The sequence below is a fragment of the Aureobasidium pullulans genome (genome assembly GCF_000721785.1).
Source record: "Aureobasidium pullulans EXF-150 unplaced genomic scaffold scaffold_19, whole genome shotgun sequence".
NCBI lineage: Eukaryota > Fungi > Ascomycota > Dothideomycetes > Dothideales > Saccotheciaceae > Aureobasidium > Aureobasidium pullulans.
The window spans coordinates 51,140-77,300 of NW_021941039.1; the positions used below are offsets into that span (position 1 = coordinate 51,140).

Sequence of the window (26,161 nt, forward strand, 5' to 3'; positions counted from 1 at the left end):
AAAGAAACAAGACCAGTCGACTCTGTATCTTCTTTTCTTCCTTGTACATACATACCTTTTCGTTCTTCAGCACCCTTTTCACCCTTGTTCATTCGACTTGCCAACTGCGAACTTATCAACATCAACCAAACTGGCAGAATTCAACATCGTCTTCGATATGATTACAACCCTACACTGGCAACAGCGTATTGCGCTAGTCCGCCACAACCTGCACGCTGCTCATCGCTCAGGGGACTTTACCTTCTTCAAGACCTTGCAAGCACAAGCTCTCTTCGACAATACCAACCACGTGGCCACTCTATCGGCCACCCTCGGAGACGAAGCAGACAGCGTTCTGTCCGGTCTCGACGACCTAAACGCATCCATCGCACACGTCCACGAAGACGCTTTCAGAAACGTCTACAACAGTCTCAAGACCTACCTCCACGAATCCGGCGCCGCCGACAACAGTTGCGACGAAAAGAGCAAAGTCTTCGTCGACGTGCAGATGCAAAAGCAGATGGCCGATCATGCAATCGACAAGGCTACTTCTTCTGCCATTGCACTGATCCAGCAACAACCGGTTTGCGTCCAAGATACCGCGGCAGCCGTCTGGATCACTGGCACCACCATTATTGCCGATAGTGTGGAGGTCGTGTTGCAACAACTCGCCGCTCTGGAGAGTAACATGCATGACTTCATCCGCCTGGAAGAAAGCTGGAATGGTGTAAAAGCCAGTGTAGGCTACAGCGTTTCCGCACTCAAAGGTGTATTCAACCTCATGAGTGGCGAGCCAGACTCCCCCACCGTTGGAGCATCTTCCCGCTCCTCTAGTTTCTCTGGCACGATGTTCCGCCGCTTGTCCAGTGCTTTCGTGTCTGCTCCTGCTCCTGCATCGCATTCTCGCTCTTCTTCCGCTTCCGTGCCTACTTCTCGCTCTTCCTCGTTCTCTCAGCCTTCCCATCATAACAACAGATCTTCTTCCTTCCACGCACCGGAGTACAAGACTCCGAACTATTTCCGCAATAGTGCGTCGTCTGCTTGTCCTACTTCTTTGCCTAGTGGGAGTGGTTGGAGACATACGGAGTTGGATACTATTCCGCCTACTCCTGCTGCCACGGGTGATGTTGGAGATCAAGAGGTCAATCCTTTTGATACGAGTGTACCTCCTATGCCTGAGATTCCTAGTTTGATGGATATTAGATCTGAACAGGCTGTTATGTGTTTGATTTGATCGGAGAGGAGTGCAGATTGAGTGAGCCAGGTGTGCGGCATAGATCAAACTTGGCTTTTGTAATGGTTGTCGTTGGTGTGAGACTGTATATAGAATTAATTCATGAGATACGAATATACATATCTGTTTTTCCTTTCAGTGTTCTTTTGGTGTATCAAAAATTGAGATTCAGGATTACTGACCATACCTTACTCTTCCAACTGTCATGACGATCGTGTTTCTCGTTACTCATCGTTTCAATATCTGTCCCAGCCGACAACGCAGCCTTCATCGTCATCATCACCACTATGCAGGGCATCTTCATCACTGCCACTTCCGTATCTCTGGTCCTCCTCGTCGATTGTACCATTCCCATCATCTTCATATTCCCTCCCTTTCTCGGCAATCTCTTTCTCGATCAACGCTTTCAACAAGCCACAGAATTCTGCATGCAAGCGAACGAAGAAGTACTCGTCGCCAACAATCTCAGCCAGACTGCGCGTCTTGGGCACATTCGCCAGTGGAGAGGCGGCTGATAATGAGGAGCGAGGATAACCATCCGGATCTACTGACTTGGCCGATAAGAAACTGGATACCGGTGTGACTGCGGCAGATGTAGGAGCGTGTTTAGGAGGGTGACTCGTCGTTGAAGTGATCGAGGAAGGCTGCGAAGGCGTGCGCTGGGGGTGTGGTGGTGACAACGGCGGAGGGGTCCGCTCAGCAGAGCCCATAGACATGGGCGGTGAGGGAGTAGCGCTGGAGCTATAACTTCTCAGCGAGCCGACGTTCGCAGCCGACAGCTCGACTGGAGAAGCGTCGGAGCTGTCTCCCTGTTGTAATGCCGTCAAGTGTGTTTCGGCAAGTGTAGTGATGGATTTGGCCCATGCTTCAAAAGCGGTCCGGACGGCCATCTGGTGTCTGAACAGCGAGCGCGAGCCTACAGCTACAAAAGCGTATGCTCTTCTTTGCCCTCTAGCTCTCGGGTCTGGTAGACGGAAGACATGTGCCACGTTCACCGTCCTAGCATCTTTCGGCCCTTGCGTCGCCAAGTCGGTGGTTAAGGTCATGGAGCCGCTGCTCTGGCCTCGAGGGAGGGACTCGACGGCTAGCGCTCTGGTACAGGCATCGCGGAGGAGAGGATTCGAGGGCGCTCGTGTTGTGGCGAAGGTCGAATCGCGCCATCGGCTGCGCAGGACTGGAGGGGCTGTTGTCGCGGCGGGTACATTGTATGAGCAGTTGGCGCAACTCGTGCCGGTCTCGTTGGGCGGTGCTGAAGTGGCGGTCGGCGATTGCACTGACGTGGTCAAGAGCGCTTGCGGGCCATGGATCTCGCAGAAATGGCCAAGTGAGATTAACGTGTCCATGACCTACAGGAGAGACCTGGAGGGAGTTTGTTGCGTCAGCGTCTTTTGGCTCGCGCGCGATTGGTCGTGGGGGAAAGAGCTCGGCTTTCACATGACTCTTGTCGCTCTGGCTCCCTGTAGGAAGGGTCCAGCTCTCCGCAACCTCGGCAACTTCGCTGGTCGACTACTCGACTAACTTCCGCTGCGACTTCCGCTTCATCCATCAATTGTTCTGCTTTTGTGTTGCCATCTTCCGTTATCAAACATGGCTTCTTTCGCGTGTCGCTCTTGCTTGAAGCAAGTCCCCCGAGGTACACCAGCAATCTACAAGCGAGCATTCAGCGCCACCGTTCGCTCAAATGCCGAAGTCAAGAAGCTCGGTGTCATTGGTGCCGGTCAAATGGTATCGAATATTGATATGAGATTGCCATGTTGTAGAAACTAACCAAACTCTAGGGTCTTGGAATCGCTCTTGTTGCTGCTTTGAGAGCTCAAGTGCCTGTCACATTGGTCGACACCTCCCAGGCTTCTATCGATAAAGGTCTCAAATTCGCCGACAAGCTGCTAGCAAAGGATGTTTCCAAGCAAAGAATTAGCCAGGACGATGCAGATGCTGCAAGGCAACGACTGGTGCCAGTAACCGATATGGGAGCTTTGTCAGAAGTCGACATGGTAATCGAGGCTGTACCCGAAATCATCGACCTCAAAACCAAGATCTTCGCCCAATTGGCCAAGCTGGCCCCTTCGCATGCTGTCCTGGCTACCAACACATCATCAATCAGCATCACAAAGATCGCTGCCGCCACAACGACGGACCCAACGGATCTCTCGGCCGCTTCGAGGGTTGTTTCGACTCACTTCATGAACCCTGTTCCTATCCAGAAGGGTGTTGAGATCATCACTGGACTGCAGACTTCTCCCGAGACTCTGGCGACATCTATCGAATTTTGCAAACGCATGGGCAAGATTCCATCAGTCAGTCAGGATAGCCCGGGCTTCCTCGCCAACCGCATCCTCATGCCATACATCAACGAGGCTATCATCTGCCTGGAGACTGGAGTCGGAGCAAAGGAAGATATTGATGCCATCATGAAGAATGGCACTAACGTACCGATGGGCCCTCTTCAACTTGCAGACTTCATCGGTCTCGACACCTGTCTGGCAATCATGCGCGTTTTGCATCAGGAGCTTGGTGATTCCAAGTACAGACCTTCTGTATTGCTGACCAAGATGGTCGACGCTGGCTGGCTAGGAAAGAAGTCTGGAAAGGGCTTTTATGATTACTAAACTTCTAATAGCTGCTAAAACGAAAAAACAATTCAAAGAAGACTATCATGACTCAAATATGATGGTCCTGCTTCTCCATATCATGTTTCCTCCGCGTCTCAGAATCGACAATTTCGTGCTCATCTATGTCACTAACCACCGAATCCTGCCGCACGATTCTACTCGCGTTCTCCGTCTCAGCACCTCTTGGTGAATCGACAGCAACCATGCTTCCTCTACCAATGACAAATTTCGGCGGTCTCTCCAACCAGTTCGGATTTTGAGACGAAGTACTGCTGTTCCTTCTGCCATCAAACGGCGACTTGATCAATCTGATCCACGCTCTGATGATCTCGAATTTGAACAGCAGGAAGAACGCCTCCACACCGACGAAGCCGATAATGTATAAGACTGCGACTGCCGTGTTTTGTGGAAGGATAAGCTTCTGGATCAAAGGTAGGCATTTGTCGGTATCGCGTTGTTGTAGGATGCACAAGATCCAAGGGATGACCTTTGTCGGGTTGGCGAATGCGGTGGTCGTGTACGAGTCAACTTGGAAGATGAAAATGATACAAACGAATGCGATGACGAAGATGGCAAGAGCGACGATCGCCAGTGAGCGCCATTGAAGAAGGAGAACTTGCTTGAGTCGACGAACGGCTGTCCAGGCTTGACGTTTACTGGATGCTGATTTGACAGAATTGGCCGCATTGCTTCCCGAGTTTGGCTGTCTTCCATGCATGGCGGCTTTGAGGTAAACCTGAGCACAGTAGACGAAAGTTGCAAGTTGCAAAAGCAGAGCGATCGCGCCAAACCCAATCATCCAACCCCAGTAAGTCGAAGTAGACCCAACATTAACATGGCAATACCCACCAAACCGGAAACTGACTCCAACCTTCGCCAACACCGCAGCAGTCAACCCAATAGATATCGACCACGCAGCAACATTAGCAGCGATGATTGAAATCTTCCCCGGCGCGATATCCCAGCAAATCTGAAGGTGCATAAACACCGAGCGGACGACGATCCAACATACCGTCAACATACCACCAAACACAGCCATGCCACCACCAACAGCGCAAGCATTACTACTATTCATATCATTCGGCGTCACCGGATCGAAACATTGCTCAGGTCGTCTGGCAAGCGGGATGATAAAACCCAACTCCATGATCATGATTCCCACTAGCAATGCGATGTTCAGGAATGATCGTCTAGTAGCGTTGGCGGGAAGTGCTGCGTAGGAGAGCAGTAGGAAACCGCAGAGGATGAAACCGACCACATTCACCCATGCTGCGCCGTCTGCTAGGGCGGGGAAGGAGGAGGAGTTTACATAAGAGGACAGGGGACAGGGGACGCAGCATTTGGAGCCCGTGCCTGTGGTGTCCAAGGGGTTTTTTGCGCAGTTGCGGCCACCGGTATCTGTGATGAGTGTCAGTGCTGGCAATTGGGAGTGTGGAGAGGAAACTTTTTACAGCCTTCTTTGTAGGGATATCTGGATTCACTGATGAACGGGTCGGGGCAACCACCCGAGTCGACGGTGATGTTACCCAGTAGAGTCAACAAGTTGGCTGACATCTCGAGTGTTATCGCTGTCTGTTTCACAGCAGGTGGAGGGAAACTGTGGTGTCGAGTGGGAGTCGTGGATCAAGCCATTGGACATCACATCTCGACAAAGAAATTGATCACGCATCTGAAGCCTCAAGCCCGAGTGCGGGATATCATTTTGCAAACAAAGATGAATCGACGTTGATGCTGCTTTCGGTCGGCATTGACAAAGCGAGCTGAACCGAGATCTCGGGTGTGGCTGCTGGCATTCCACGGGTTCATGCCAAATCTAGCTCGGCCGTCTGACAAGGAATGTGATTGCGGGGTTTGGAGGCAGGAGTTTTCTCGTACGACAAGGCCAACAGATCATTATGTTGCTAGAACATTTCGTGAGTTGTGTCGTATGAAACTATGGCTTGCTACTCTATATGGCTCTTGCAATGCACACAGTATTCAAGCAACGCACGCGACGATCAATGAGGGCACATCCCAAAGTGCTGCTCGAAGTGACCGGTCTTCTATAATTACAACTTCGAGCTCACCCAGACTGGCGACCTCTTCTCTGCAAAGGCTTTGATACCCTCTTTGAAGTTCTCTCCTTGAACTAGACGAGGATACCATTCTTCGGCAAGAGTGGTGACAGTATCCTCAACACTACCTGCTTCCCAGCTCAGTCTGATACCCAAGCGCCCAACAACAACTGCATCTGGACTATTCTTACAGATGAGTTGAGCAGTCTTGATGGCAGCTTGCACGACTTCCTCAGGTGTATCAACAAGCTCCGTGACAAGACCCCAATCATACAATATCTTGGCCGTGATATTCCTGCCCGTAAGCACGAGATCCGTGGTTCTTTGAAGCCCGAGCGTCCTCGTCAAGCGAGGCAAACACCCAGCCACTGGCACAATACCACGCTTGACTTCGGGCAAAGAGAAGATGGCCGACGATACTGCAACCACGAGATCGCAATTCGCTACCATCTCAAAGCCTCCACCCATTGTGATACCGTTGACTGCGGCGATGATGGGTTTCTTGCCTGCTCTGCGAGGTAGACCTGCGAGACCAGGTGCAGACATGTCGTTGACGATGCCTCGTCTGTTCATTTCATTCCACTCTGGTTTTGTAATCAGCAAATAGTCAATGCATTTTTTTGCCGACAAGATGAACATACCTCCCAAATCAGCTCCAGTGCAGAAAGCCCTCCCATTTCCAGTAATGATACCGACAACCAAACTCTCATCTCGATCAAACAATTCCCAAATCTCAGCGATTTCTTTGCTGGTAGTTTGATCGACACAATTGAGTTTATCGGGGCGATTCAATGTGACCAGCACAATGCGATCGTCTGGGAAAGAAATATTGAAGTTTTTGTATTGGAGTGGTATTGATTTTAGCGACATGATGATGATGATGTTGGCGCGGGTGACGGTTCGGGATGGAAGAGATTATCTGATTTTTCTTATCTGATGGAGTTGCGCCGATATCGGTGGTCGGGGTTTCGGTGGAGCTTGGCAGCACTTCTCCGCAACTGCTTGGTCGTTCGCTGAGGGATGCCCGTTTTGCAATCGCCATTGGCAGCACGACCAACGACTCATCGTGCATCTTCTATCACTTCAACTCCATTTCTGATTCCTGCTCAATTCGACTGAAGTCATTGGAGACGTTATACCCTTTCATCTCAGACCACGTCACCGCCATGGCACCTCAGGGTGACGCGTACAACGTGGATTGGGTTGTTTCGCCCAGCTCGAACGTTCATGTGGCTAGTGACCGAGCATGGTTCACGGACTACACCCCTTTCCGCACCAAGATCTCATCAGCCCCCGGAGCGGAGCCGTCAGTTGAAGTACATGGAGTAGGCACAGTGGTCTTACACACTAGAACCTATGGCAAAGGCAAACCTCCCAAGCCTGCATGTCATATTACGCTTACCAATGTCCTCTACGTACCTGGAAATCCTGTAAACATTTTTTCTACCATGAAGATGGAATCAGATGTCAACATCAAGTTCAGGTTTGGCAGTAATGCGGTAGAGCCGATCATCAAGCGTGATACCAATCATGTGCTTGGTTTGGTTGTTCGCCTAAAACTGCACAAGTTGTGGTTGCAGGGCCAATCGAGAGATCAGAGCAGCTTGGATCCTGATGGAATGTATTACATATATGCTTCATGGCCTGGAACGGAGACCGAAAGGTACAACAACAGACTTACTCAAGAGTCTCAGGCCGAGCACGTAAGCAACGTCACCCAGGCAGAACCACCATACACTACCGAGGAGAAGGAGTTCTTGAAGCGCTGTTATGGTGGTGAATTCGACTTTCTCATGACATCGGACTCAAAATTCACAACGAGGATGACCGGGAAGAAGGACGTCACACCTTGAGAACTCTCAGGGCGGACTCTGACGGCGAGGCTAAGCCCAAGTCTAATAAAAGACCGCGACTGGATTCTGATGCTACGCCATCTCGTGAGGCTACTCAGATGCAAGCCTATGCCGCGCATCTTACCGACAGAAAATTCACTTCTGACCAACTGGACTTTATCCAGAAGCACTATCACAACTCCGGACACTTCATGCGCTGTCATGATCTTGATTCTTGGCAAGACGGAGCTTGTGATGAAGCTGTCAAGATAGTCAAGACGCTCATGACACATGAGCGCTTCAAGAGCCGATAATGTGAATCTATGCGCTCGGAGCGATTGGCAGGCTTCCATTGATACGGGAAATGCTGGTCCAAATCGACAGAGCATTCAGGCCGGGTCAGATGAGACCACTTACTAAGGATAATTCAAGGTCGAAGAGTCCGGGATGACGGCCGAAGGTCGAACTACAACCGCCCTACCTTAAAACAATCGCTTTGAAATTTTGTGTGGCTCGCCTGAATTGAGTCTCCCGAGGTCCAGAACGCGGCTTGTCCGCTTGACCAGATCACTCAATTTCAGAACAAGGCTTGATCAATGACCGAATGAATTCATAATTTTCGACCATCAAAGGAAATATCATCGAGGCGTTTGCCGACAACGAAGAGTCCCTTTCGCCTTCAATCTCTTTCACATCCTCCTTTGTATCAGCAACATCTGAACCGCCTCTTTTGTCCCTCTTGGATAAATGTCGAGCGCCCTGCCATCGAACCGACTTTCTTCTCTCAAGAAAACACATCTTCTTACACTCACCATCTCAAACAAGAACCACATATAAACTACAATCTACCGTCAGCTGAACGATTAAGCCCACGCAACAGATCAATCTACTGATACAATCTACGACAAGTATTCATCATGGCTCGTCTATCCATTACTATTTCCTTCATCCTCTCCCTCTGTGTCCTTATTTTCACCACCTCATCTCTCGCAGAGACCGACCGTGAATGGGCCCAATACCAAGCCCAATGCCAATACAAATACCCCACCATCAATCCCGCCATCGACCTCCTCTGCTCCCGCAACCTCCACCTCCCCGGCGTCGTCGCCTCCATCGGTCAAAACTTCGACCGCACAAACAAAGTAGCCATCGTCCCCAACCCCCAATGTCTCAAAGATGGCCGCATGAACCAGAACAGCAATGTTTGGATCCCTGAGTATTGGTGCAGAAGACAATTTTGGAAGGTTTGCGCGCAGGGAAATGATAGGGGAAGAGGCCAGCAGATTTTCGGTGGCAGAGGGTGTCAGCAGTTTTATATCTCTGATTGGGGGAGTTCTATGCCTAAGATTGTTATTGCCAACTGAGTTGGGCATTATAGAATCGAGAAATGGAATAGTATGGCACATGGCGTTATATACCAGTTGAGAGAGCTGATGTTGGCAACTTCTTTTTCTCTTCGAATATCATTATTTTCTTTTACTTGTACATACTCTTGCAATCTTTCTTGTTCTATATTAGTTTGCGTGCTAACGATTCATTATTCCGCTTCGAAGCCGTCATGCATTCGCACAGTGTGTGATAGTACTACCAATAATGCAGGAGACGAAAAGCAGATGTCGTTATGTAGTGAACAAGAAGCACAGGTCAACGACGACCCATGACATATTCACCCTCGTGCATTTTATCCGTATCCCGTTGATCGTTGAGCACGATAATCGGATCTCCCATGCAAGCGATCACTTCATTAACCCAATGACCGAGTGCTGTTATAGCGAACAACAAGCACAGGTCAACGACGACCCATGACATATTCAACTTCGTGCAATGCATCCGTACTCCGTCGCTCACTGATCACGATAACCGGGTCTCTAATGGAAGCCATCAATCTATCGACCTGATGACCGAAAAAAAAAGGGTGCCATACTACGCGGTAGATGATCCAAGGAGAACACACTACCACGCTTTCCCTCTCATGATCGAAGCCTCGTGCAATACTTCCGTATCCGATTAATTCTCCATCGCGGAGAGTCGGATGTTAGAGCGGCCCTTGACCTTCGTCGACCTGATCCGCGATGATGGGGCGCGGTGAATTAGGAAATGACGGACGCTTGGAAACACTGCAAGCAATGCTTGCGGCTGATGATGTGACGGGATGGTCGTGCGCACGTCGGCGCCTGCATGGATGATCTAGATGCTGAGAGGTAGTGGACAGAATATATAGTGCAAGAGATTTGGAGGCGGCTTGGTGTTCGGTATCTGAGCTCTCTCGGCCATACCATATCTTCACTAGTAGAGGCCTATCAAAATGCAGGAGGTTTTTCATGCTTCATTGTTGGCGAAAGGAAGGCGTTCTATATCTTCCATCATCTATATCAACGCAGCTCATGCTTGTCACTCTTCATCTCCTATACTCTAGACTTGTTCCACTCACAACATTCATCAAACTTGACACCATTTCCTCCAAACACATCCAATGCACTTCCGATAGTCAAATCCACCTTGCCACCACTCAAACTCTCCACCAATTCGAGATCTTGCAAGTTGCGACCACCGCCTGCGTATGTGACAGGGATTGAAGACCATTCCGAGAGTTTGCGGACGAGGATTTCGTCGATGCCTTGTTGGAGGCCTTCGTTGTCTGCTGCATGGATGAGAAATTCTGAGCAGTAGGGTTGGAGGAGGGAGATTGATTCTGAATAATGCGATTAGCTCAGATACTCGAAAGGAAGCTGAATAGCTTACCAGCAGTCAATTCCATATCAGTCAGATCTTGCCATTTGTTCATGGCGACGAACCAGGTATCGCCCTTACGACGGCAACTTAGATCGATGACGAGTTTTGAAGTGTCGTTGTCCAGAGCTTTGAGTACTGATTGTAGACGTTCCAGGGAGAATTTGCCAGAGGGGAAGAGGAAGGATGTGATGATGACCTACAGTTTATACTTAGCAGATGATTTACGAATGTTGATAATACTAGGAAAGAATGTCTTTCTTTGGAGGAACATTTCGCTTTGTTTGAAACACTCCTCTACAGAAAGACAACAATGTATCAACTCACCTTGCTAGCACCATACTCAATCCACTCTTTCGCATTCCCATCATTAATACCACCACCAACTTGCAAATGCCCCGGCCAAGCTTCACAAGCCTCTTTGCACGCATCCGTATTTCCAGGCCCCAGCATAATCACATGCGCACCCTCCAACGCATTTTCCTTGTACAGATTTGCATAATACGACGATGGTAGTTTGGAGGTGAAGTTTGTTTTGAGCTCAGAGTCGGTTGTCGTCAATGTGCCGCCGACGATTTGCTTTACACTGCCGGCGTGGAGATCGATGCAAGGGCGAAATTTTGTCATTGTCGTGAGTTGATATGTGGTTTGTTGGTGGTATGTTGTTGGCTTTGGATGGGCTTGGGTGTACTTTTTTGCGGGTATGACGATGCGGACTTGGAGGCCGAAACCGGCGATCTCCGGAGAGAGCTTGAAGCTTTCGAGACAAAACACAAGTCGAAGAAAGCGATAGCAGCATGCACAAAAGCTTTCAATGCGCGACAGAATCATGTTCATCCTCCGCGCCACGTCAAAGCCCGCCGTCGCTGTCTTGCCTTGAGTTGAACACATCCTTGCGACGTCTCCATGACTTGACGTCGACCTTGACCACACTAGCAACCGACAGCGATGCTGACCCCACCACGCTGATTCATCGATAACCTTCGACCTCCTACCCGAATCTCTCTGCCACGCCCTGTCACCCTCCTCACTCAAATGACGATCACTGACAGCCGCATAACAACCCAATGGTCTAGCTGACCAGCCGACCATTTCTGAGCTGGGAGGAGGTCCGGAGACAAGAGCATAGTCGAAAGACGAGCCACAGTATGGGCAATCATAGTCACAAAGAGAAGAAGAAGCTGCACATAAACGAGCCATCAAAAGGTAAAGAACTGTGGGTTAGATACCACTTGTTTGCGAAAGAGCCTGAGAAAGAAACCACTGTGACCTGGCCAGTGCCATATAATCGCATCACCACCCAGACTGCAGAGGGAAAACAACAAGAACTTTGCAAGTAGGTCAGTCCATGCTCCTTCCGGTCAGTCCGCTGCTCTTCACCAAAGTCTGCCTGAAAAATGCCGCCCGGGACGCCAGATGAAACCCTCGTCCCTCCACACCACAAATCGCCGTTCACAAATAGCAGTGTATTTCTACTCCTGCTCACTGTGATCAAAAGTCTCTTCCGAAACCTCCAGAATCCTGCTAGGACCAGTACACAAAGCACAAGCACAATTGGCAATATCTCCCTTGATCATACTGACGACATGTTCGGCCAAATGCTTGTACGACTCGGTAGGACCTTTGGGATGACCGTAGATGAGAGTGCCGTATAATGCATATCCATTAGGAACTCCACCGATGCATTTGGCCCAGAAACCTGCGAATAGAACATTAGCCTTTGGAATAGAGATGGTAGATTAGGGAGTTAGGAGATGCGTACCGAGGGCAGCAACGTGGTGGCCACGGTTGAATTCGCAGGTCAATTCGTTGAGCAGGATGGTATCGTTTGATCTGTATTGAAGCTGGATCTGGGCGGGTTTCTGGTATGTGCCATCGCTTTGGTATTCGCTCAGGTTGATCTCGCACATTTGCAGTTTGAAGCTGGGGCTGATTGGAGTGGTGGGCATGGAAGCTGAAGAGATGTGCTCTGTCTTGACTGATGTGTTGGTCTGGGAGGTAAAGGAGGAGGAGTCCTCTGTCTCAATTGAAGGTCTGGCCTTGGAGGCGGAGATCATGTTGTCTGCCATGGTTGATGTCTGATACAGTTCTGCAGATGATCTCTAGCTGGGAAGGCGAGCATGATATAGAGAAGTATCCTTGATTGCTGCCTTGATAAGGTTGGGCACTGAAGGTTCCAAAGCTTTCAAAGATCGTGGTTTGGACACTTCTTGTCTTAGCAAACGGCAGTCTACGTCTTTCTTTGGAGGTAAGTAGATGAGACTATGACAAGAAACAACAGGTCTGGTCTACAATCTCAAGCCTTGATAACCTGTTATTTGATCCTGTCGGATGAGCGTGCCGTGACAGATGAGGAACAACTGGTACACCTGCAGGACAAAGAAAGCGTTGCTGCGCCCAATGAGGATTCCAACGCAAAACAAATCCAACGACTCAATGATTTGAACCCCGGCCCCCAAACTCCCCACAAACGCCATCCAGCCCATCCTTTCCCTTCACCACAGCAAAACACATCCCCCACCTACCTCCTCACACTATGAGCAAAACAAAAGGAAGGTTTTCAGAAAGCTACTTGGCGCGAGTAGTCTTGTTCAGATTCTTCGCCACTCCAAGAGGTGATTGATTTCTTGTGGTGATGGTGATGGTGATGGGCCGCTGGCGCCAGTGGTCTTGTTCAGAGTTTTGGCCGCTCCAGGGCGGGATCACGAGAGGCGAGTTTGCCGCTTGCGCTAAACAACCCGTTTGGTCCTCTGGATGGGAATTCTGCTGGAGCTTAATATATATCCTGTGTTTCACTGAGCCTTTGCTGACGCTTTGATTCTTGTTCTTGCCTGCATAATCGTCCAAGCTTTGAAAACGGCAGAAACATAAAGATACACTATCGTATGCTCTTTGTCATCTACCAATTTCTCACAAGACGCTGCTCGAACCTGCATGCAAATGTGCCAGCTCCTTCTCGAATCCCCAATACTGTGTGTCGGGCTAATCAGCACCCACGTCAGAGCCAGGAGTCACGATGAACGGCAAGTTCATTTTCCCAGGTTGAGTAAAGTATCTAGGCTGTTTGAAATCATCTTGAGGTCTCAATTTATGCTTGTAAGCGCTTGTAGAAGAGGCTGTGAGAGAGAGTCTTGTTCCCCCATTACGTTTTGCCAGAGACGACCCAAAAAATGACCAACCCCATGTCTGCCATTCCACTGTCATTGCCATCCTGCTTCAAATCGACTTTTCGACCACAGTAACACCCACTTGTGTTCCACTCCATCGCTGTCTCTGCCCACTTCATGTTTTCCTCCCCATGCATAGCCTGCTAGAACCGCTTTAGGTCGAGGCTAGTACAACAGCTACAGCGTTCAGATCGAACTGTCTGCAAGGACCGATGCAAAGTGGGCAAGCACAGTTGGCCAGATCACACTGAATGATGCTGACAACATGCTCGACAAAGTGAGCTAAGGAATCGGTAGGTCCGTTTGGGTGACCGAAGATCATGACTCTAATGCCAGTGCCGGTGCCTCTGTTGACAAAGTAGATGGTATAGCCAGAGGGGGGTTTGCCGACGGGTCTGGGCCAATAGCCTATGGTTGATAAAATGTCAGTTCTCTGGCTGTAGCGATAGATGGGCTGCTACGATGGATATACCTAATGCGGCAACGTGGCGACCATTGTTGAATTCGCGGGTCAGGTGGGTCAGGAAAGTTCTTCCCATCAATCGTGCCAATCCGCGAGTGGCAGGTAGAGGAGATGGATCAGGTAGATCGGGTTGTTGATTTGTGCCATCGCTTTCAAGCTTGCTCAGGTCGATGTCCTCGATGCGTGAAGTGACTCTGGGATTGACCTTGTGGTTTGCTGAAGCTTTGGTGGTGCCGTCGGAGGGATTGCTGGCCATGGCTGATGATTGATACGAGAACGGTGGCTGATGGTCTCAAGGCGAGGTGGCCAGGGGTGATATAGCCTTTCTTGATTGCTGCATAGACATGAGCAGAAGGCTGGGGATTCTAGCAATCGCAGTCATCGACCGTCATTTTGACAGCTCTTGTCTCAGTAAACAGGGCCTGGTCTTTGACCGGATGACGAGTAGTGACATGGCCTTGCGAGACAAGACTGGTACGTTCCAGAGTTTGGATCTTGAAGAGTTTCATTGTACATGGCTCTTCCAGTCAAAGATAATATTGACCGAGGGCGAGTTTCACCTATGGTTCCTTCTGCTTTGTGTACAAGTGACACCAGGGATCCGTGGAGGGTCTTGTAGCCAGTAGACATGGCCAAAGTGCACAAGACGGACAGATTGGCAAGAACGAAACCTTACCTCTCCTAAAACTCTGTCGTGTTGTGTTATGTCCTAATATAGGTGCTCAGGAAAAGCAGTGATGTTGAACGATATTCAGATCGTCATCAACGTTGATAAGCCTGCCAGGCGTGATATATCTCCCCCACATGGTGATGTTCTCTGTTCAAGATAATCCGAGGACACATCAAGCAAGTTACTACGTAGATGCATCAAGGAAGGGACAGAGGGCTTGGCGTGGACCGCGGCTGCCAGGAATGCCAAAGCTTGGACCCTCTTCCATCATTCTTCGCAGTTTCGATGTGCCGCCAAAGGTCAATTCAATCAACATCGTTGTCGCATATCACCATGGCTCTCGTAGGATACTCAGACAGCGAAGGCTCTGATTCAGAAACACCAAATGTCACGCCCGTCCCTGCCGCATCAAAACCCGCCGCCAAAAAGCCAAACTTCCAAAAACTCGTCGACCCGTCAGCGCCACGCAAGATCAAAGTCGACCTTCCTACGATACAACCAGAAGCCGAGGCAGATGCGCCCCCAGCAAAGAAGGCGCGAACAGCTGGCAAGTTCGGTGGCTTCAACTCGTTCTTGCCCGCACCGAAACGCGCCAACGATGCGAAGAAAGGCCTCGGATCTGGTGTCAACCTCAAGACTGGCGCTGAGCCTGCATTCAGTAGAGAAAGAGTGGAGCCTGATCCTTCGGCATTTGCGCCTGCCCCAGCGACAGAGGATAACAAGGACGAAACAGACACATCAACATTACCAGCACCTTTCCAGGATGAAGCTCCCAAAGAAGTCAAGCCTGTGGGCAACGCTATGAAATTCAAGCCTCTCTCAGTCGCGCGGAACAAGAAACCCATGAAGAAGAAGATCCTGCCCAATGCCGCTCCTGCTGCACAAGCGCTCGCCGCGCCGACGATTGCAGAAGCGCCCAAGGCTCCGGCTCCCAGACCCAAGGTCTCCCTCTTCTCGGTCACTCAAGCAGACACCACACCCTCCTCAGCAGCACCAGCAGCAGACTATCAACCTCTACTCGCTGAGCCCGAAACTGCCACGACCACAGAACCTTACGACTCAACCACATACGTTCCCACACCCGCCCCCACCGACCCCAACTCCCTCACCTCCATCGCCGACGACCTCCAACTCTCCGCCTCCGAGCGCCGCCGCCTCTTCGGTCGCAACGCCGCTTCCGCCTCCGCGATTAACGTAACACACCTCAACATGGATGAAGAATACAACAATAATGAGCAATTACGCGCAGCAGGACAAGCTGTAGAACATAGAGCTGTTAAAGCTGTTGCGCCTGGTAAACACTCTTTGCAGCAGTTGGTCAATTCGGCTAGTACGCAGAAAGAGGCGCTCGAGGATGCGTGGGCACAGGGAAGGAGGAATAAAGCTGAGGCTGGAAGTCATTATGGTTTCTAGACTGGTTGGCTGTTGATGTATATCTTTACGAATAACGAACCATCCCTTATTTTACATGTTCTGCTCTCTCGTGCGACCACGAGCAAGTACTAGTACAAGCACAGCATCGATGATCCCGCGTTTTACTGCCCGTATCCAGCTGTAAACTTGCAGAATAATTTTGGGATGTCCTCATAGGAGTTGGTTCGGTGAGAGGTTGGTGGGCTTGGGCTGCCAATGCATTCTCTCCGGAATCATGACAGTGCTCTCGAGATCTTAGCTATCAGGACTGCTCGGCGCGAGGGAGGAAGAAGTAAATCTCGGTGGGCATCGCAGAAGCTCAACTATTCTCGAGCTTCCACCCTTGAACTTCGTCATGTCCCTCTCCCGTGAGCCGAGATGCGGGCCGCCCGGGAAGATGCAATCCGAACAATCCGGGGTGCCGACGCGGGTACAAACATCTTCCAAGGGTTCGCGACTTCCTTTCCTGGCCACAACAGGGAATTCTGCCTCCGGATATCCTTCCATACCATTTGCGCCAGACCTCAACAATCTTATTTACCATCGACGTCACTTCAGGATTATAAAGCAAGCATGTAGCTTTTCTCGTAACGGTAGGAAGCATGATTTGAGTAGAGTATATATTTCGCACTGAAGGCAGGTCCTTTTTATCATCGTCACACCACCCAACCATAACAGCTTCTCTATCCCTCCTTGTCCAGTAACTCCCAAGCTCCACCAAGCTTACCCATCTCAACACAATGGCACCCACAATCCTCATCGTCGGCGCAACCGGCAACACTGGCAGAAAGGTCGTCGAAACCCTTCCTTCGCTCATCAAGAACACAAAATCGCTCGCCAACCACCGCATCCTTTGCCTCACCCGCTCAGCTTCCAGCGATGCCGCCAAGAAGCTCGCACAACTGCCTGGCGTTGAAATTGCAGAACAGAACTGGGTTGAGATCGATGCCGCCTGGTTGCAAGAGCACAACGTCGAGCGCATCTTCGTCGCTTCCCACAACGAACCCGCCCACTTTGCCGAGGAGGGTCAATTCTACGTCAACTGCCTGAGGGCTGGCGTCAAATACGTCGTCCGTATCTCGACCACCGCCGCCAATGTTGTTCCAGACTACATGGCATACTACCCCCGCTCGCATTGGGCCATCGAGATGATGCTCAGTCAGCCCGAATTCAAGGATTTGGCCTTCACATCTCTGCAGCCCAATGGTTTCCTGCCAATGTTCCTCGCACCCACCGCCGAGTTCATCAAGAACTACCGCAAGACTGGCAAGCAAGAAGGCAACCTCTCCTTGATCATCGACGCAGACACTCCCACCGGTCTGGTCGACTCTGACGATGTTGGCAGGGTCGCCGCCCACCTGCTCGGCCAGGAAGACTTCACACCTCATGAGAACAAGAAGTACGTTGTCAGCGGGCCCGAGGACGTCACAGGCAATGATATCGTCAAGCTGGTAGAAGAGCACATTGGCACAAAGGTCGAAAAGGACAAGATCGCCTTCAAAGATCTGTCTTTCATTGACGGCATGGCCTCGCAATCACCCCACCCCAATCTCATCAGATCCATCAAGCAAGCCCCGGTCACATCATGGGAGGGCAAATGCAAGTCCGAAACAACAAGCAAGGAGGTTCTCGAATTGTATGCACCCAAGCGCACTGCTGCCGAAGTGTTGAAAGAGTTGATCCAATAGACTGCCTAACTAATTTCGTTGCGATATACCAATCTTTTTCTGCATTTGCTTGCCGCCTTCCTTCCTGCCAACTCGTCTAGTTCCATTCTAGCTCGACCCGTTCGACTTTGCCTTGGTCGATAACTAGAAGACACCGCACATGTCTAGGAGCGGCATTCCAGTGTTGGTGATGGTATGGAATCCACACATCGCATCCATCCATCCGTTGAAAGCTAAAACCGATCAACCATCAGCAGGAACCCCTCAACCCAAGACTTGAAATTTCCGCATATCGAAACTCACCCGTGATGTAGGCTTCCATTTCTTGTCGAGGCCAAACGTGATGTTTATCCGCCGGATGCTTGCAGACGCAATTGAACCAAGTTTTCTGGCACCACGCATGTATCTCGGCGATACTCATTGTACACCATTGTGCTTGTGTGGTCGTTGGGCGATATCTCGCATAACATTCCGCCTGTTTTGATTGAAAGGTAATCAGCAATTAATAGCAGATATGTTTGGGATTTGCTATTTCCCTCATACCATTTTTATGGGGAGACCACTCAGGTCTATCTTTGTTTCTGGTGTGAAAACTTGTTTTGGGTGTTGTTTTGGGTGTTTTGGGGGTTCGGCGAGTGGTGTTGCTGTTGTGATTGCGGCGGCGGCGGTCAGGAGGAGGGGGAGGAAGTGGAGGCGCATTTTGAGATGCGTTTGTGAGGAAGGGGATTGAAACGACAATATGGTAGGGAAGCGGGAACAGTGGTCCCTTTTGTAGTGGGAGTCGTGCTGCGTGGTTGGATGTGAGCAAGTTTTGGTGTGGTTCGATCAAGGTACCGTGGTATAAACTTGCGCTCTTGACACGTTATTTCTCTGAAGATATTCCTGGTCGTCGGTCAATCTGCCACTGTAAGATCCTCACACATCACACTGTCAGGTGGCCTCAGAAACATCAGAAACAGCGATGGAAAATATGTATAATCCAGACCAGGGTCGCCATGTCGGCAAGAGAAGTGTTGAACACAACTCAACAGCCATGAAAGGTGAACCGCCCTCACTACACAAAGTGATAGTTGACCTAGTCTCAAATACCAAACCCCAATTGCTCAAGGGTTTGGAGCTCATCAAGGATGGTGAACACGAACGCGATGTCCCCAGTCTGTTCAGCTTGCCTCGTGCCGAGATACGCGTCAGCTACTCAGGTCGCCCTTCAATCCATTACGTCTTTCATCATCTAGGACTCGTCCCGAATGCGCGAATATGCGTGTGTCAAGATCATGACATGATTCTCGAGATTGAGAAACATTGCGCTCGAAAACATGACGGTGCGGAGACGTGAAGAGCAGCTTCCGAGCGGGAGTTCCGAATGCCAAGACCAAGCAAAGAGCTCTCACCTCCTGCGTGCTGCAAAGCTTCATTCGAGTGCGCACATCTGGTACTCGCCTTCTTTGTCTCGCAAAGACAGAATTGAGCCATCTCTCGCTTCACGAACGAATTCTACATCTCGAGTCTTTCACGCACATGGAGGTGACTTTCAACCAGCCGCTTCACCAAACACCCATGACAAACCGCAATGCGCACTTCTCAAGCTGCGTCGCAGACACTGGCGCACCTCGAGCAACTCAAGCGAGACACCAAGAAAGATTCAAAGGCGCCTATCCATACGCAGTATATGCCGTCATGAGATAACTCGTCGTGTCACATCCGCTGCCTGACCCGATGAGTGCAAAAGCCGCGTGAAGCTTCTGGATACAAGACAGTGCTTGACTGCAATCTCGGCTTCAAAATGCTCCTCACAGATTGTTCGAGAGGTACGGAGAGCAATTGTACAAGACGGCTCAAGAACAATATCCCTAGCAAGCAGTAGCAAGGTTGGTCATGCATAAGACGATTGTTTGCTGTTGACGACTCGTGGAATGCAGCAAAGGCACGCATCTCCTGTCTTAGGAATGCGTCCTCATTTCCCGCCATGTCTAGCTGGCCACTGTTTTGATTCAATTGTCGCATCTTTTCTTTTCCATCCTCTTTTCCCAAGACTGCTACTGTTTGTCTTGATCGTGTTGGCCTATCTCAGAGGACACACTCGGAAACACGCTCAATCGCACTCTCACTCTCACTCACAGTCAAGTCTCACTCTCAATCCAGGTACAACACCGCAAGCATGCCGTCTAAGTTTGGCAACATGTCAAATATCTTGTCAGGTAATTCAGAAACCGACACAGAGTCAGACTATCCTCGCGCCAAAGCTCCATCGAAGCCCAGGACTGTGGCCGAGACTCGCGAAGCCAAATTCGGTCCAGGCAGAAGAATCTCAGACACAGAACACGCCTACAAACCAAAGCAGCCGTCACAACCCTCTCCCCGACGTAGTACCCGCTCCACGTCAAAGGCAGCAGGTTCCGCTCCAGCAACTGCTTTCGGACCCACACCACCTCTCCCTACCAGCTCCATGCCTTCGAACATATCTCCAGGCAAACGAGGCCGTGTGCCGGCCCCTCAAACCACCACTCGACGCGTGACTCGTTCGCAATCGCCTTCCAAGGGCAAACCCAAACTCATCCACGACTCTCCACCTCCTGAAGACCGCATGGACCCCTTCCCTCCGCAACGCGCTCCCATGACCGTCACGGACAAGCCTGCTGTTTACAACCGCTATGGTGAAAAGGTGCCTGCGCCCGTCAACCTGGCTCAAAAGTTGCGTCAAGCCGAGAACTTCCTCTCAGACGAAGGCGTCGAAAACTGCGCCGACTTCGAAGACAAACTCATCAGACTAAAAGCTTGGCTCGACAAGCATCACACCTTGGGGGATGATATTTCTCCAGAAGGCGATCAGGAGACCCATGAGCGCTACCGCAAGGTCATGTGGATGATCTGGGTTCACCAGGAACGCATTGCCGAGGGATCCGAGCAGTGGTTCACCAGAGATCAATTTCCCGACAGCACCTCGATGATCAAACCCATCAAGCCCACCAAACACGACCAATGGCGTGTTACTCCAGACGGTGTTGCTATTGGAGGTGTTCCTCAGCACCCCAAGTTGCAGGTCATGCTTGCTCAAGATCGTGAGAGAATTCCCAAGGAGCGCGCCGCAAGAGCAAAGGCTGTTGCTGCCGCCAAAGAAGCCAAAGAAGCCGCCCAAGCTCGAAGCTCTCAGACCCCTGCTGCAAGACCTTCTCCCACAAAGCTTTCCGCTTCCGCTGCTGCCAGAGATGCTGCAAAAGCAGAGGCTTTTGCTGCCGCTGAAGAAGCCGTCCAAGGTCGGAACTCCCAGACCCCTGCTGTGAGGCGTTCTCCTGGAAAACCTTCTGCTTCCGCTCCTCTCGATCCTGAAGCTGGAGAGGAGACCCAAAACCAAGATGAAGGGGTCCCCGAGCTACCCTATCCAGAGGTGTGGCATCGCAAAGAGGCTGCACGTTTCCCCTATGGCGAAACTCCTTACATGGAACAAGTCATGAGCGATCAAATTACCGCCGACCTTGCACGTGGTAAGTTATATCCACTTTCATGCCTCACGTACACAACTGACACATTTTTCCATAGGCCACATCGCCAAAGAAGAAGCCAGAGACGCTTTGAAGGGAGGCATGCTCCGTCCGTTCTGGAAGGCCATTGGCAACATCTGGCCCTTCACCCCCGAAGAAGGAAACTCTGGGGACCGATTCGACCCCTGGGAACTGCCTGAAATTTCTGACGAGGCCGTTTACGAAGCAGACAAGACATTCAACGTTCTTGGCAGACAGGTCCCGACGGTCGCTGCATCGCCCGCAACGAAGAGGAGGGCCAATGCTGCGCTCAGCAAACCCGCACCTAAGCGTCTCAGATCTGGCGTTTGAGATTGATGGAGATGGGGCTCTCAAGATTGAAGAAAGAGAAGGGGGTGTGCAATTTGGTTTCGTTGGTTCGCTTTAGTTTCGCTTTTCTGGTGATCATATCTTAATATGTTTTTCAATTCAGCATCAACTTCGTTTTCTCCTATAAGCCCTCAGTTTGGATCTGATTTCTCCTCGAAGCCGAGGATTGTGCTGTTGTTGTTTCGAAAGCTGCTCGTTGATGTATGCACATGCCTCGTAGCACGGAATGAAGGCTGTAGGAAGACGCGGCTTCTTCCGGCTGTTGGAGACTTGAGAGCGAGGAAGCACAAGCACTTTTGCACTCTCCGTCAAATCACTTAGAATATCTCACAATCTAGTGTTTGAGCCAGTTCGTGAGCGCTGGTACTGTTTAGTCAAGTCGCATTCTGAAGAGCAGAGTTGGCACTCGACCGTCTGAATTGATCGTTTCTTGCGCGACGCCGACACGCGACTTCCTGTATTGCGGTTGACCTCCTTCCTTCAAGAAGATGCCTCACTCCTAACCCGTCGTATCAGATGCCAAGAGCTCCCAGTTTAAACAGAAGGTCTGCTCATCGATAGACCTAAAATACCATGGCTTCTCTTGATCACCAGGTCATCGTTCGGACTGACCTAGACTGGACCGCTGATTGGACCGCCAAACGAAAAGGTTATACGAGTACCTACAACAAAGCGAAACAAAATCAAAACAGACTCGCATGTTTCATGTCAATTCGCAATGTGATTGGAAAGAATACAGACAAAAGAAAGTGAAAGCAATTTCCAAATCCGGCTGTCGAAGTCACCACAAGAGCAACATCTTTCACTTCACTCTCATTGTCAAGACAGCCGGATGCGGCGATTGTCATTCTTTGTCAGACCGCGACAATGACACCTACCACCATGATACCCAGAATCTTCTCATCGCGTGCCGCATTCCTGCAAACAAGCACCACACCACAAACATCAAACTCAAAATGTTGAGTGAGCCCTCGTCGCCCACTGTTTTCATCAACGCGCAGGAACCTCTCCTGAACGAAATCGAACGTCTTAAGGAGCAATACAACCGCCTGGAGGAAGACTTTGCTTACTATGAGGAGTCGAATGGTGGGCTTCAAGTACAAGTCGACAACCAGGCTTCAGATATCGATGCCAAAGATCGAGAAATCTCATTTCTGAAAGAACTGGTCGACCGCACAGTGAGGGATCATGAGAAAGCCCACGAAGAAGCCGAGTTCTTGAGGCGTCGAAGTTCTGTCCTCGAGATCACCGTCAAAGCCAACGCAAAAGAGCTCAATGGTCTCTATGAGGTAGAACAGCTCCTCACAGCCCGCGAAGCTGAAGCTCGCCTATTCGCCGCCGAACTGCTTGAGGTCAAGACTGATCGCGATGACAAACTTGCCGAAGTGAAAGGTCTGGAAGGAGATTTGGAACGACAACAGTTGGTGCTGGACGCCAAAGATCGAGAAATAGACTCTCTCTACGAACGCATCGACATCTTCGAACGACACATCAGCATCACGAAAGATCTAGCTGTCGACGAACTGGATGACTGTCTCTACGACTTCGTGGAGAAAGTCACCGCCATAGAAGGCGATGTTGTCAAGCCCTCTCCCCCCACCTCTACCAGCAAGAAAGAGAAACGCCAGTCCTTCACCGGTGGCTTCAACCTCGCAGATGAATTCGACGCCCTTAGCGATGGCGAAGAAGAGTACGAGTCTGAAGATGATGAAGGATCAGATACGCGCAGTGTACTCTCCGACAACTCTGTTCGAAGCCGGAAGAGAAGGGCCAAGCAGGCTTTGGCAATGTCAGCGTTGCAGTACTTGGAGATCCAACCGTCGATCAAGAACCCGACTGCTTCTGTTGGCACGCAGATGAGTCCCATCTCGCCAAAGCCCATCAAGCCGCTTCCTCAGATGGCCAGCGCAGAGACTCAAACCAGTCCTATCAAGTCGCCAATCAAGATCAAAACCAGCAGTACCGAGACGCAGACCACCCCGATTTCTTCGCCAGTCAAGATTCAGACGAGCAGTATCGAAACTCAGACCACTCCAATCGCTTCGCCCATCAAGATCAAAACAACCAACACTGGAACTCAATTCAGTCCGGTCCCATCGCCTGTCAAGATCCAAACCAGCAGCACTGAGACTCAGACTAGCCCTGTTGCTTCACCGATCAAAGCTCAGACATCTAGCACTGAGACGCAGACGACTCCTCTCGCGTCTCCTGTCAAGATCAAGACCACCAACACTGGAACTCAGTTCAGTCCCATCGCTTCACCAATCAAACTCCAGACTAGCAGTACGGAGACACAAACTACCCCAATCGCTTCACCAATCAAAGCACGGTACACAAACACTGCTACTCAATTCAGTCCTATCGCCTCACCAGTCAAGCTACAAATTAGCAGTAATGAGACACAGACTACACCCGTTGCTTCGCCAATTAAGCCCCAACATACGAACACTGCCACTCAGTTCAGCCCCACGGCCTCACCAATTCAGGCTCAGACTATCAGCATCGATACGCAGACGAGCCATATCGCTTCACCGATTAGGCCTGTGTCTAACAGTATCGAGACACAGACTTCTCCTGTGGCTTCGCCACTCAAGGCTCAAACTACCAATGCTGGTACCCAATCCAGCCCCATTGCCTCACCGCTCAGCACGAAGACACCGACCAGTCCAATCACCTCAACAGTCACGGCTCAGACTATCGGCATCGAGACACAGACCAGCCCGGTCATTTCGCCGTCCAAAGCTCAACACACCAGTGTTGGAAGACCTAGTCCCATCACTTCCCCAGCCAAGTCTACTGCACCAAAGTATGCCAGCAACGATACTCAGACAAGCCCAGTGGCCTCTTCGCCCCGGAAGGAGGTTCCTACAAAAGGAGCATCGCAGACGTCCAGCTCTGGAGCCCAGTCAAGTCCAACATCTTCGCCTCGAAGATCGATTTTTGAAGTGATCAGTTCCTATGAGATGATTAGCTCCGCAGCTTCCGCTGCCCAGAAAAGTCCTATCGTTGCTACACTCTCGAAGCTTACTCCTGGAAGATCTGGCGACGAGACTCAGGGAAGTCCAGTAGCATATTCGCCCAAAACCCAAGCTCCTAGGGCCTCGGCTGCTGGTGTTCAGTCCGGTCCAGTTGGCAATTCACCCGGAGAGACGACTCCGATCACAACCAGTAATGTAGTGCAGAACGAGCCTGTTGCTGCGTCGCGGGAGAAGACCGCCGCCGAAGCTTTCGACTTCAAGCCGATTCGATGCGACGATGACAATGAGTCACAGGAGCAGTTCGCCAGTGAACGTCAGAAACCTGCCGACTCTGGGGTTCAACCAAGAAGGAAGCGGGCTCTGGAACAACCTTCGGAGACACGAGCAACCGGCTCCGGCATTGATATCAGCTCTGTCAACGCTTCCTCTTCACCATCTGGGATCAAGGCCTTGGATACTAAGCCACCTCGCGTACCAAAGAAGGACACAACACCGAAAGCACTTTCCCCAGTCAATGTCGCATCAGAGAGGAACGCAACATCTACAACTGTCTCTCCAACCAATATCTTCCCACCATCATCAACAGTCGCAATCATCACCAAGCCCCCAGATGTCCCATCCTACGTGCATCGCAGATACATCATGGTACCCACCGTCTGGCAAACAATAATGCTAGAAGCTCAAACCATATTCCTCTACTTTATCGCGTGCTATATCGGTATCTCAATCGTCATGAGTATGTCGGAGTGGGAACGCGCTGAAGCCAATGGATTTTCGCCGGAAAACAAGTATAGATTTATGGGTAGACGCTTGTTGCATGAGATATTGGGCGTGTCATCGGCTGTCGTGCAATATCTGTGGTATCTGGTTTTCGGCGAATGGTTTCCTGGGAGTGGGTATCAACAACCGCTCTCTCCTGGTTGAGAAGTGGTTGGTATGAGGAGGGTCAGAATGTACATACGCAAAGGAAGAGGAGGAAAAAGTACAGGTGAGGTGGTGGTTGTGATATATTTCTGAGGTTTTTTTGTATTTACTTTTCTTTCGCTTTCTCATATTTCCTCGTTCGTGTATACTATTCTTGCTGCTTCCTTCTCCTTTCTAGGAGAGTCAAGACCAAGAGCAATTTTCAGAGGGAGTCCTACACATCTTGCTGAAGTCGCTACGTCCAATGCTCTTCTCTCAATCAGCGAGCAAGAGACAAGACTTTTCATACATTGGGCAGGATCCTTGATCGTTCCAGACACTTGCTACAATGAGCATCAGAAATTCCATCGTCGCTTTGTCCTTTTCTCCTTCTTCATGCAGCACGACACAACCAGTTCCGGCGACAACACAACCCCTTTGTGACATTCTTTGTCCTTTGACATCTTCCCTTTCCTCCTACACCAAGCATCTTCCCTCCTTCTTCTTTCCACTCCAAGTGCCACACTATCGACGCACAACTTGCTTCGAAATTAAGCGCCATGCACCGCATAGTACCATTCGTCCAAGTCGTGACCGCCAGACTCGGCATA

General features: G+C 50.5%; 14 protein-coding genes across 14 annotated transcripts; 8 read left to right on the top strand and 6 right to left on the bottom strand.

Moving 5' to 3' along the window:
- Nucleotides 1–157: 157 nt before the first annotated feature.
- Nucleotides 158–1,213, top strand: M438DRAFT_279937 (uncharacterized protein; the record flags this gene model as incomplete). The annotated part of the gene is made up of 1 exon (XM_029901125.1): nucleotides 158–1,213. The coding sequence occupies one exon, from the start codon at nucleotides 158–160 to the stop codon at nucleotides 1,211–1,213; it is 1,056 nt and encodes a 351-aa protein (XP_029757457.1).
- Nucleotides 1,155–2,601, bottom strand: M438DRAFT_348134 (uncharacterized protein). Its single transcript, XM_029906065.1, has one exon. It carries the CDS (start codon nucleotides 2,554–2,556, stop codon nucleotides 1,450–1,452), a length of 1,107 nt encoding a protein of 368 aa, XP_029757458.1. The 5' UTR covers nucleotides 2,557–2,601; the 3' UTR covers nucleotides 1,155–1,449.
- Nucleotides 2,602–2,710: 109 nt separating this feature from the next.
- M438DRAFT_367936 (uncharacterized protein) lies at nucleotides 2,711–4,172 on the top strand. Its single transcript, XM_029908000.1, has 2 exons — nucleotides 2,711–2,938; nucleotides 2,992–4,172. The coding sequence occupies exons 1-2, from the start codon at nucleotides 2,801–2,803 to the stop codon at nucleotides 3,820–3,822; spliced, it is 969 nt and encodes a 322-aa protein (XP_029757459.1). The 5' UTR covers nucleotides 2,711–2,800; the 3' UTR covers nucleotides 3,823–4,172.
- On the bottom strand, nucleotides 3,875–5,397 carry M438DRAFT_408056 (uncharacterized protein; the record flags this gene model as incomplete). Its single annotated transcript, XM_029909931.1, has 3 exons — nucleotides 5,277–5,397; nucleotides 4,838–5,223; nucleotides 3,875–4,795 (listed from the first exon to the last, which is right to left on the bottom strand). The coding sequence occupies exons 1-3, from the start codon at nucleotides 5,377–5,379 to the stop codon at nucleotides 3,875–3,877; spliced, it is 1,410 nt and encodes a 469-aa protein (XP_029757460.1). The 5' UTR covers nucleotides 5,380–5,397.
- Nucleotides 5,398–5,671: 274 nt separating this feature from the next.
- On the bottom strand, nucleotides 5,672–6,770 carry M438DRAFT_324632 (ClpP/crotonase). Its single transcript, XM_029903066.1, has 2 exons — nucleotides 6,521–6,770; nucleotides 5,672–6,463 (listed from the first exon to the last, which is right to left on the bottom strand). Exons 1-2 carry the CDS (start codon nucleotides 6,747–6,749, stop codon nucleotides 5,874–5,876), a joined length of 819 nt encoding a protein of 272 aa, XP_029757461.1. The 5' UTR covers nucleotides 6,750–6,770; the 3' UTR covers nucleotides 5,672–5,873.
- A 145-nt stretch (nucleotides 6,771–6,915) lies between these two features.
- On the top strand, nucleotides 6,916–8,180 carry M438DRAFT_77917 (uncharacterized protein). The gene has a single exon (XM_029910314.1). It carries the CDS (start codon nucleotides 7,046–7,048, stop codon nucleotides 7,730–7,732), a length of 687 nt encoding a protein of 228 aa, XP_029757462.1. The 5' UTR covers nucleotides 6,916–7,045; the 3' UTR covers nucleotides 7,733–8,180.
- A 448-nt stretch (nucleotides 8,181–8,628) lies between these two features.
- On the top strand, nucleotides 8,629–9,075 carry M438DRAFT_338053 (uncharacterized protein; the record flags this gene model as incomplete). Its single annotated transcript, XM_029904067.1, has 1 exon — nucleotides 8,629–9,075. One exon carries the CDS (start codon nucleotides 8,629–8,631, stop codon nucleotides 9,073–9,075), a length of 447 nt encoding a protein of 148 aa, XP_029757463.1.
- Nucleotides 9,076–10,042: 967 nt separating this feature from the next.
- M438DRAFT_348139 (putative 5-proFAR isomerase His6) lies at nucleotides 10,043–11,265 on the bottom strand. The gene is made up of 3 exons (XM_029906066.1): nucleotides 10,769–11,265; nucleotides 10,454–10,640; nucleotides 10,043–10,403 (listed from the first exon to the last, which is right to left on the bottom strand). Exons 1-3 carry the CDS (start codon nucleotides 11,066–11,068, stop codon nucleotides 10,117–10,119), a joined length of 774 nt encoding a protein of 257 aa, XP_029757464.1. The 5' UTR covers nucleotides 11,069–11,265; the 3' UTR covers nucleotides 10,043–10,116.
- Nucleotides 11,266–11,913: 648 nt separating this feature from the next.
- On the bottom strand, nucleotides 11,914–12,668 carry M438DRAFT_367942 (uncharacterized protein; the record flags this gene model as incomplete). Its single annotated transcript, XM_029908001.1, has 2 exons — nucleotides 12,204–12,668; nucleotides 11,914–12,140 (listed from the first exon to the last, which is right to left on the bottom strand). Exons 1-2 carry the CDS (start codon nucleotides 12,508–12,510, stop codon nucleotides 11,914–11,916), a joined length of 534 nt encoding a protein of 177 aa, XP_029757465.1. The 5' UTR covers nucleotides 12,511–12,668.
- An 829-nt stretch (nucleotides 12,669–13,497) lies between these two features.
- On the bottom strand, nucleotides 13,498–14,721 carry M438DRAFT_367943 (uncharacterized protein). Its single transcript, XM_029908002.1, has 2 exons — nucleotides 14,081–14,721; nucleotides 13,498–14,016 (listed from the first exon to the last, which is right to left on the bottom strand). The coding sequence occupies exons 1-2, from the start codon at nucleotides 14,325–14,327 to the stop codon at nucleotides 13,763–13,765; spliced, it is 501 nt and encodes a 166-aa protein (XP_029757466.1). The 5' UTR covers nucleotides 14,328–14,721; the 3' UTR covers nucleotides 13,498–13,762.
- Nucleotides 14,722–15,030: 309 nt separating this feature from the next.
- Nucleotides 15,031–16,260, top strand: M438DRAFT_348141 (uncharacterized protein). The gene has a single exon (XM_029906067.1). The coding sequence runs from the start codon at nucleotides 15,075–15,077 to the stop codon at nucleotides 16,152–16,154; it is 1,080 nt and encodes a 359-aa protein (XP_029757467.1). The 5' UTR covers nucleotides 15,031–15,074; the 3' UTR covers nucleotides 16,155–16,260.
- A 485-nt stretch (nucleotides 16,261–16,745) lies between these two features.
- On the top strand, nucleotides 16,746–17,890 carry M438DRAFT_348142 (NAD(P)-binding protein). The gene has a single exon (XM_029906068.1). It carries the CDS (start codon nucleotides 16,895–16,897, stop codon nucleotides 17,840–17,842), a length of 948 nt encoding a protein of 315 aa, XP_029757468.1. The 5' UTR covers nucleotides 16,746–16,894; the 3' UTR covers nucleotides 17,843–17,890.
- Nucleotides 17,891–19,950: 2,060 nt separating this feature from the next.
- Nucleotides 19,951–21,697, top strand: M438DRAFT_367946 (uncharacterized protein). Its single transcript, XM_029908003.1, has 2 exons — nucleotides 19,951–21,303; nucleotides 21,359–21,697. Exons 1-2 carry the CDS (start codon nucleotides 19,980–19,982, stop codon nucleotides 21,649–21,651), a joined length of 1,617 nt encoding a protein of 538 aa, XP_029757469.1. The 5' UTR covers nucleotides 19,951–19,979; the 3' UTR covers nucleotides 21,652–21,697.
- Nucleotides 21,698–22,625: 928 nt separating this feature from the next.
- Nucleotides 22,626–24,626, top strand: M438DRAFT_279952 (uncharacterized protein; the record flags this gene model as incomplete). The annotated part of the gene is made up of 2 exons (XM_029901128.1): nucleotides 22,626–23,602; nucleotides 24,440–24,626. Coding segments are annotated over 2 exons (1,164 nt in total), but the record flags the coding sequence as incomplete, so codon positions are not given.
- Nucleotides 24,627–26,161: the final 1,535 nt, after the last annotated feature.

Coding starts and splice junctions, on each gene's coding strand:
- M438DRAFT_367943 (XM_029908002.1), bottom strand. CDS start 14,327: ATGGCCAGCAATCCCTCCGACGGCACCACCAAAGCTTCAGCAAACCAC. Junction 14,017..14,080: donor TCGCCACGTTGCCGCATTAG/GTATATCCATCG, acceptor TATCAACCATAG/GCTATTGGCCCAGACCCGTC.
- M438DRAFT_348142 (XM_029906068.1), top strand. CDS start 16,895: ATGGCACCCACAATCCTCATCGTCGGCGCAACCGGCAACACTGGCAGA.
- M438DRAFT_348139 (XM_029906066.1), bottom strand. CDS start 11,068: ATGACAAAATTTCGCCCTTGCATCGATCTCCACGCCGGCAGTGTAAAG. Junction 10,641..10,768: donor TTGAGTATGGTGCTAGCAAG/GTGAGTTGATAC, acceptor TATAAACTGTAG/GTCATCATCACATCCTTCCT. Junction 10,404..10,453: donor TGATATGGAATTGACTGCTG/GTAAGCTATTCA, acceptor CGCATTATTCAG/AATCAATCTCCCTCCTCCAA.
- M438DRAFT_77917 (XM_029910314.1), top strand. CDS start 7,046: ATGGCACCTCAGGGTGACGCGTACAACGTGGATTGGGTTGTTTCGCCC.
- M438DRAFT_324632 (XM_029903066.1), bottom strand. CDS start 6,749: ATGTCGCTAAAATCAATACCACTCCAATACAAAAACTTCAATATTTCT. Junction 6,464..6,520: donor CACTGGAGCTGATTTGGGAG/GTATGTTCATCT, acceptor TTACAAAACCAG/AGTGGAATGAAATGAACAGA.
- M438DRAFT_367936 (XM_029908000.1), top strand. CDS start 2,801: ATGGCTTCTTTCGCGTGTCGCTCTTGCTTGAAGCAAGTCCCCCGAGGT. Junction 2,939..2,991: donor TCATTGGTGCCGGTCAAATG/GTATCGAATATT, acceptor ACCAAACTCTAG/GGTCTTGGAATCGCTCTTGT.
- M438DRAFT_348134 (XM_029906065.1), bottom strand. CDS start 2,556: ATGGACACGTTAATCTCACTTGGCCATTTCTGCGAGATCCATGGCCCG.
- M438DRAFT_348141 (XM_029906067.1), top strand. CDS start 15,075: ATGGCTCTCGTAGGATACTCAGACAGCGAAGGCTCTGATTCAGAAACA.
- M438DRAFT_367946 (XM_029908003.1), top strand. CDS start 19,980: ATGCCGTCTAAGTTTGGCAACATGTCAAATATCTTGTCAGGTAATTCA. Junction 21,304..21,358: donor TACCGCCGACCTTGCACGTG/GTAAGTTATATC, acceptor ATTTTTCCATAG/GCCACATCGCCAAAGAAGAA.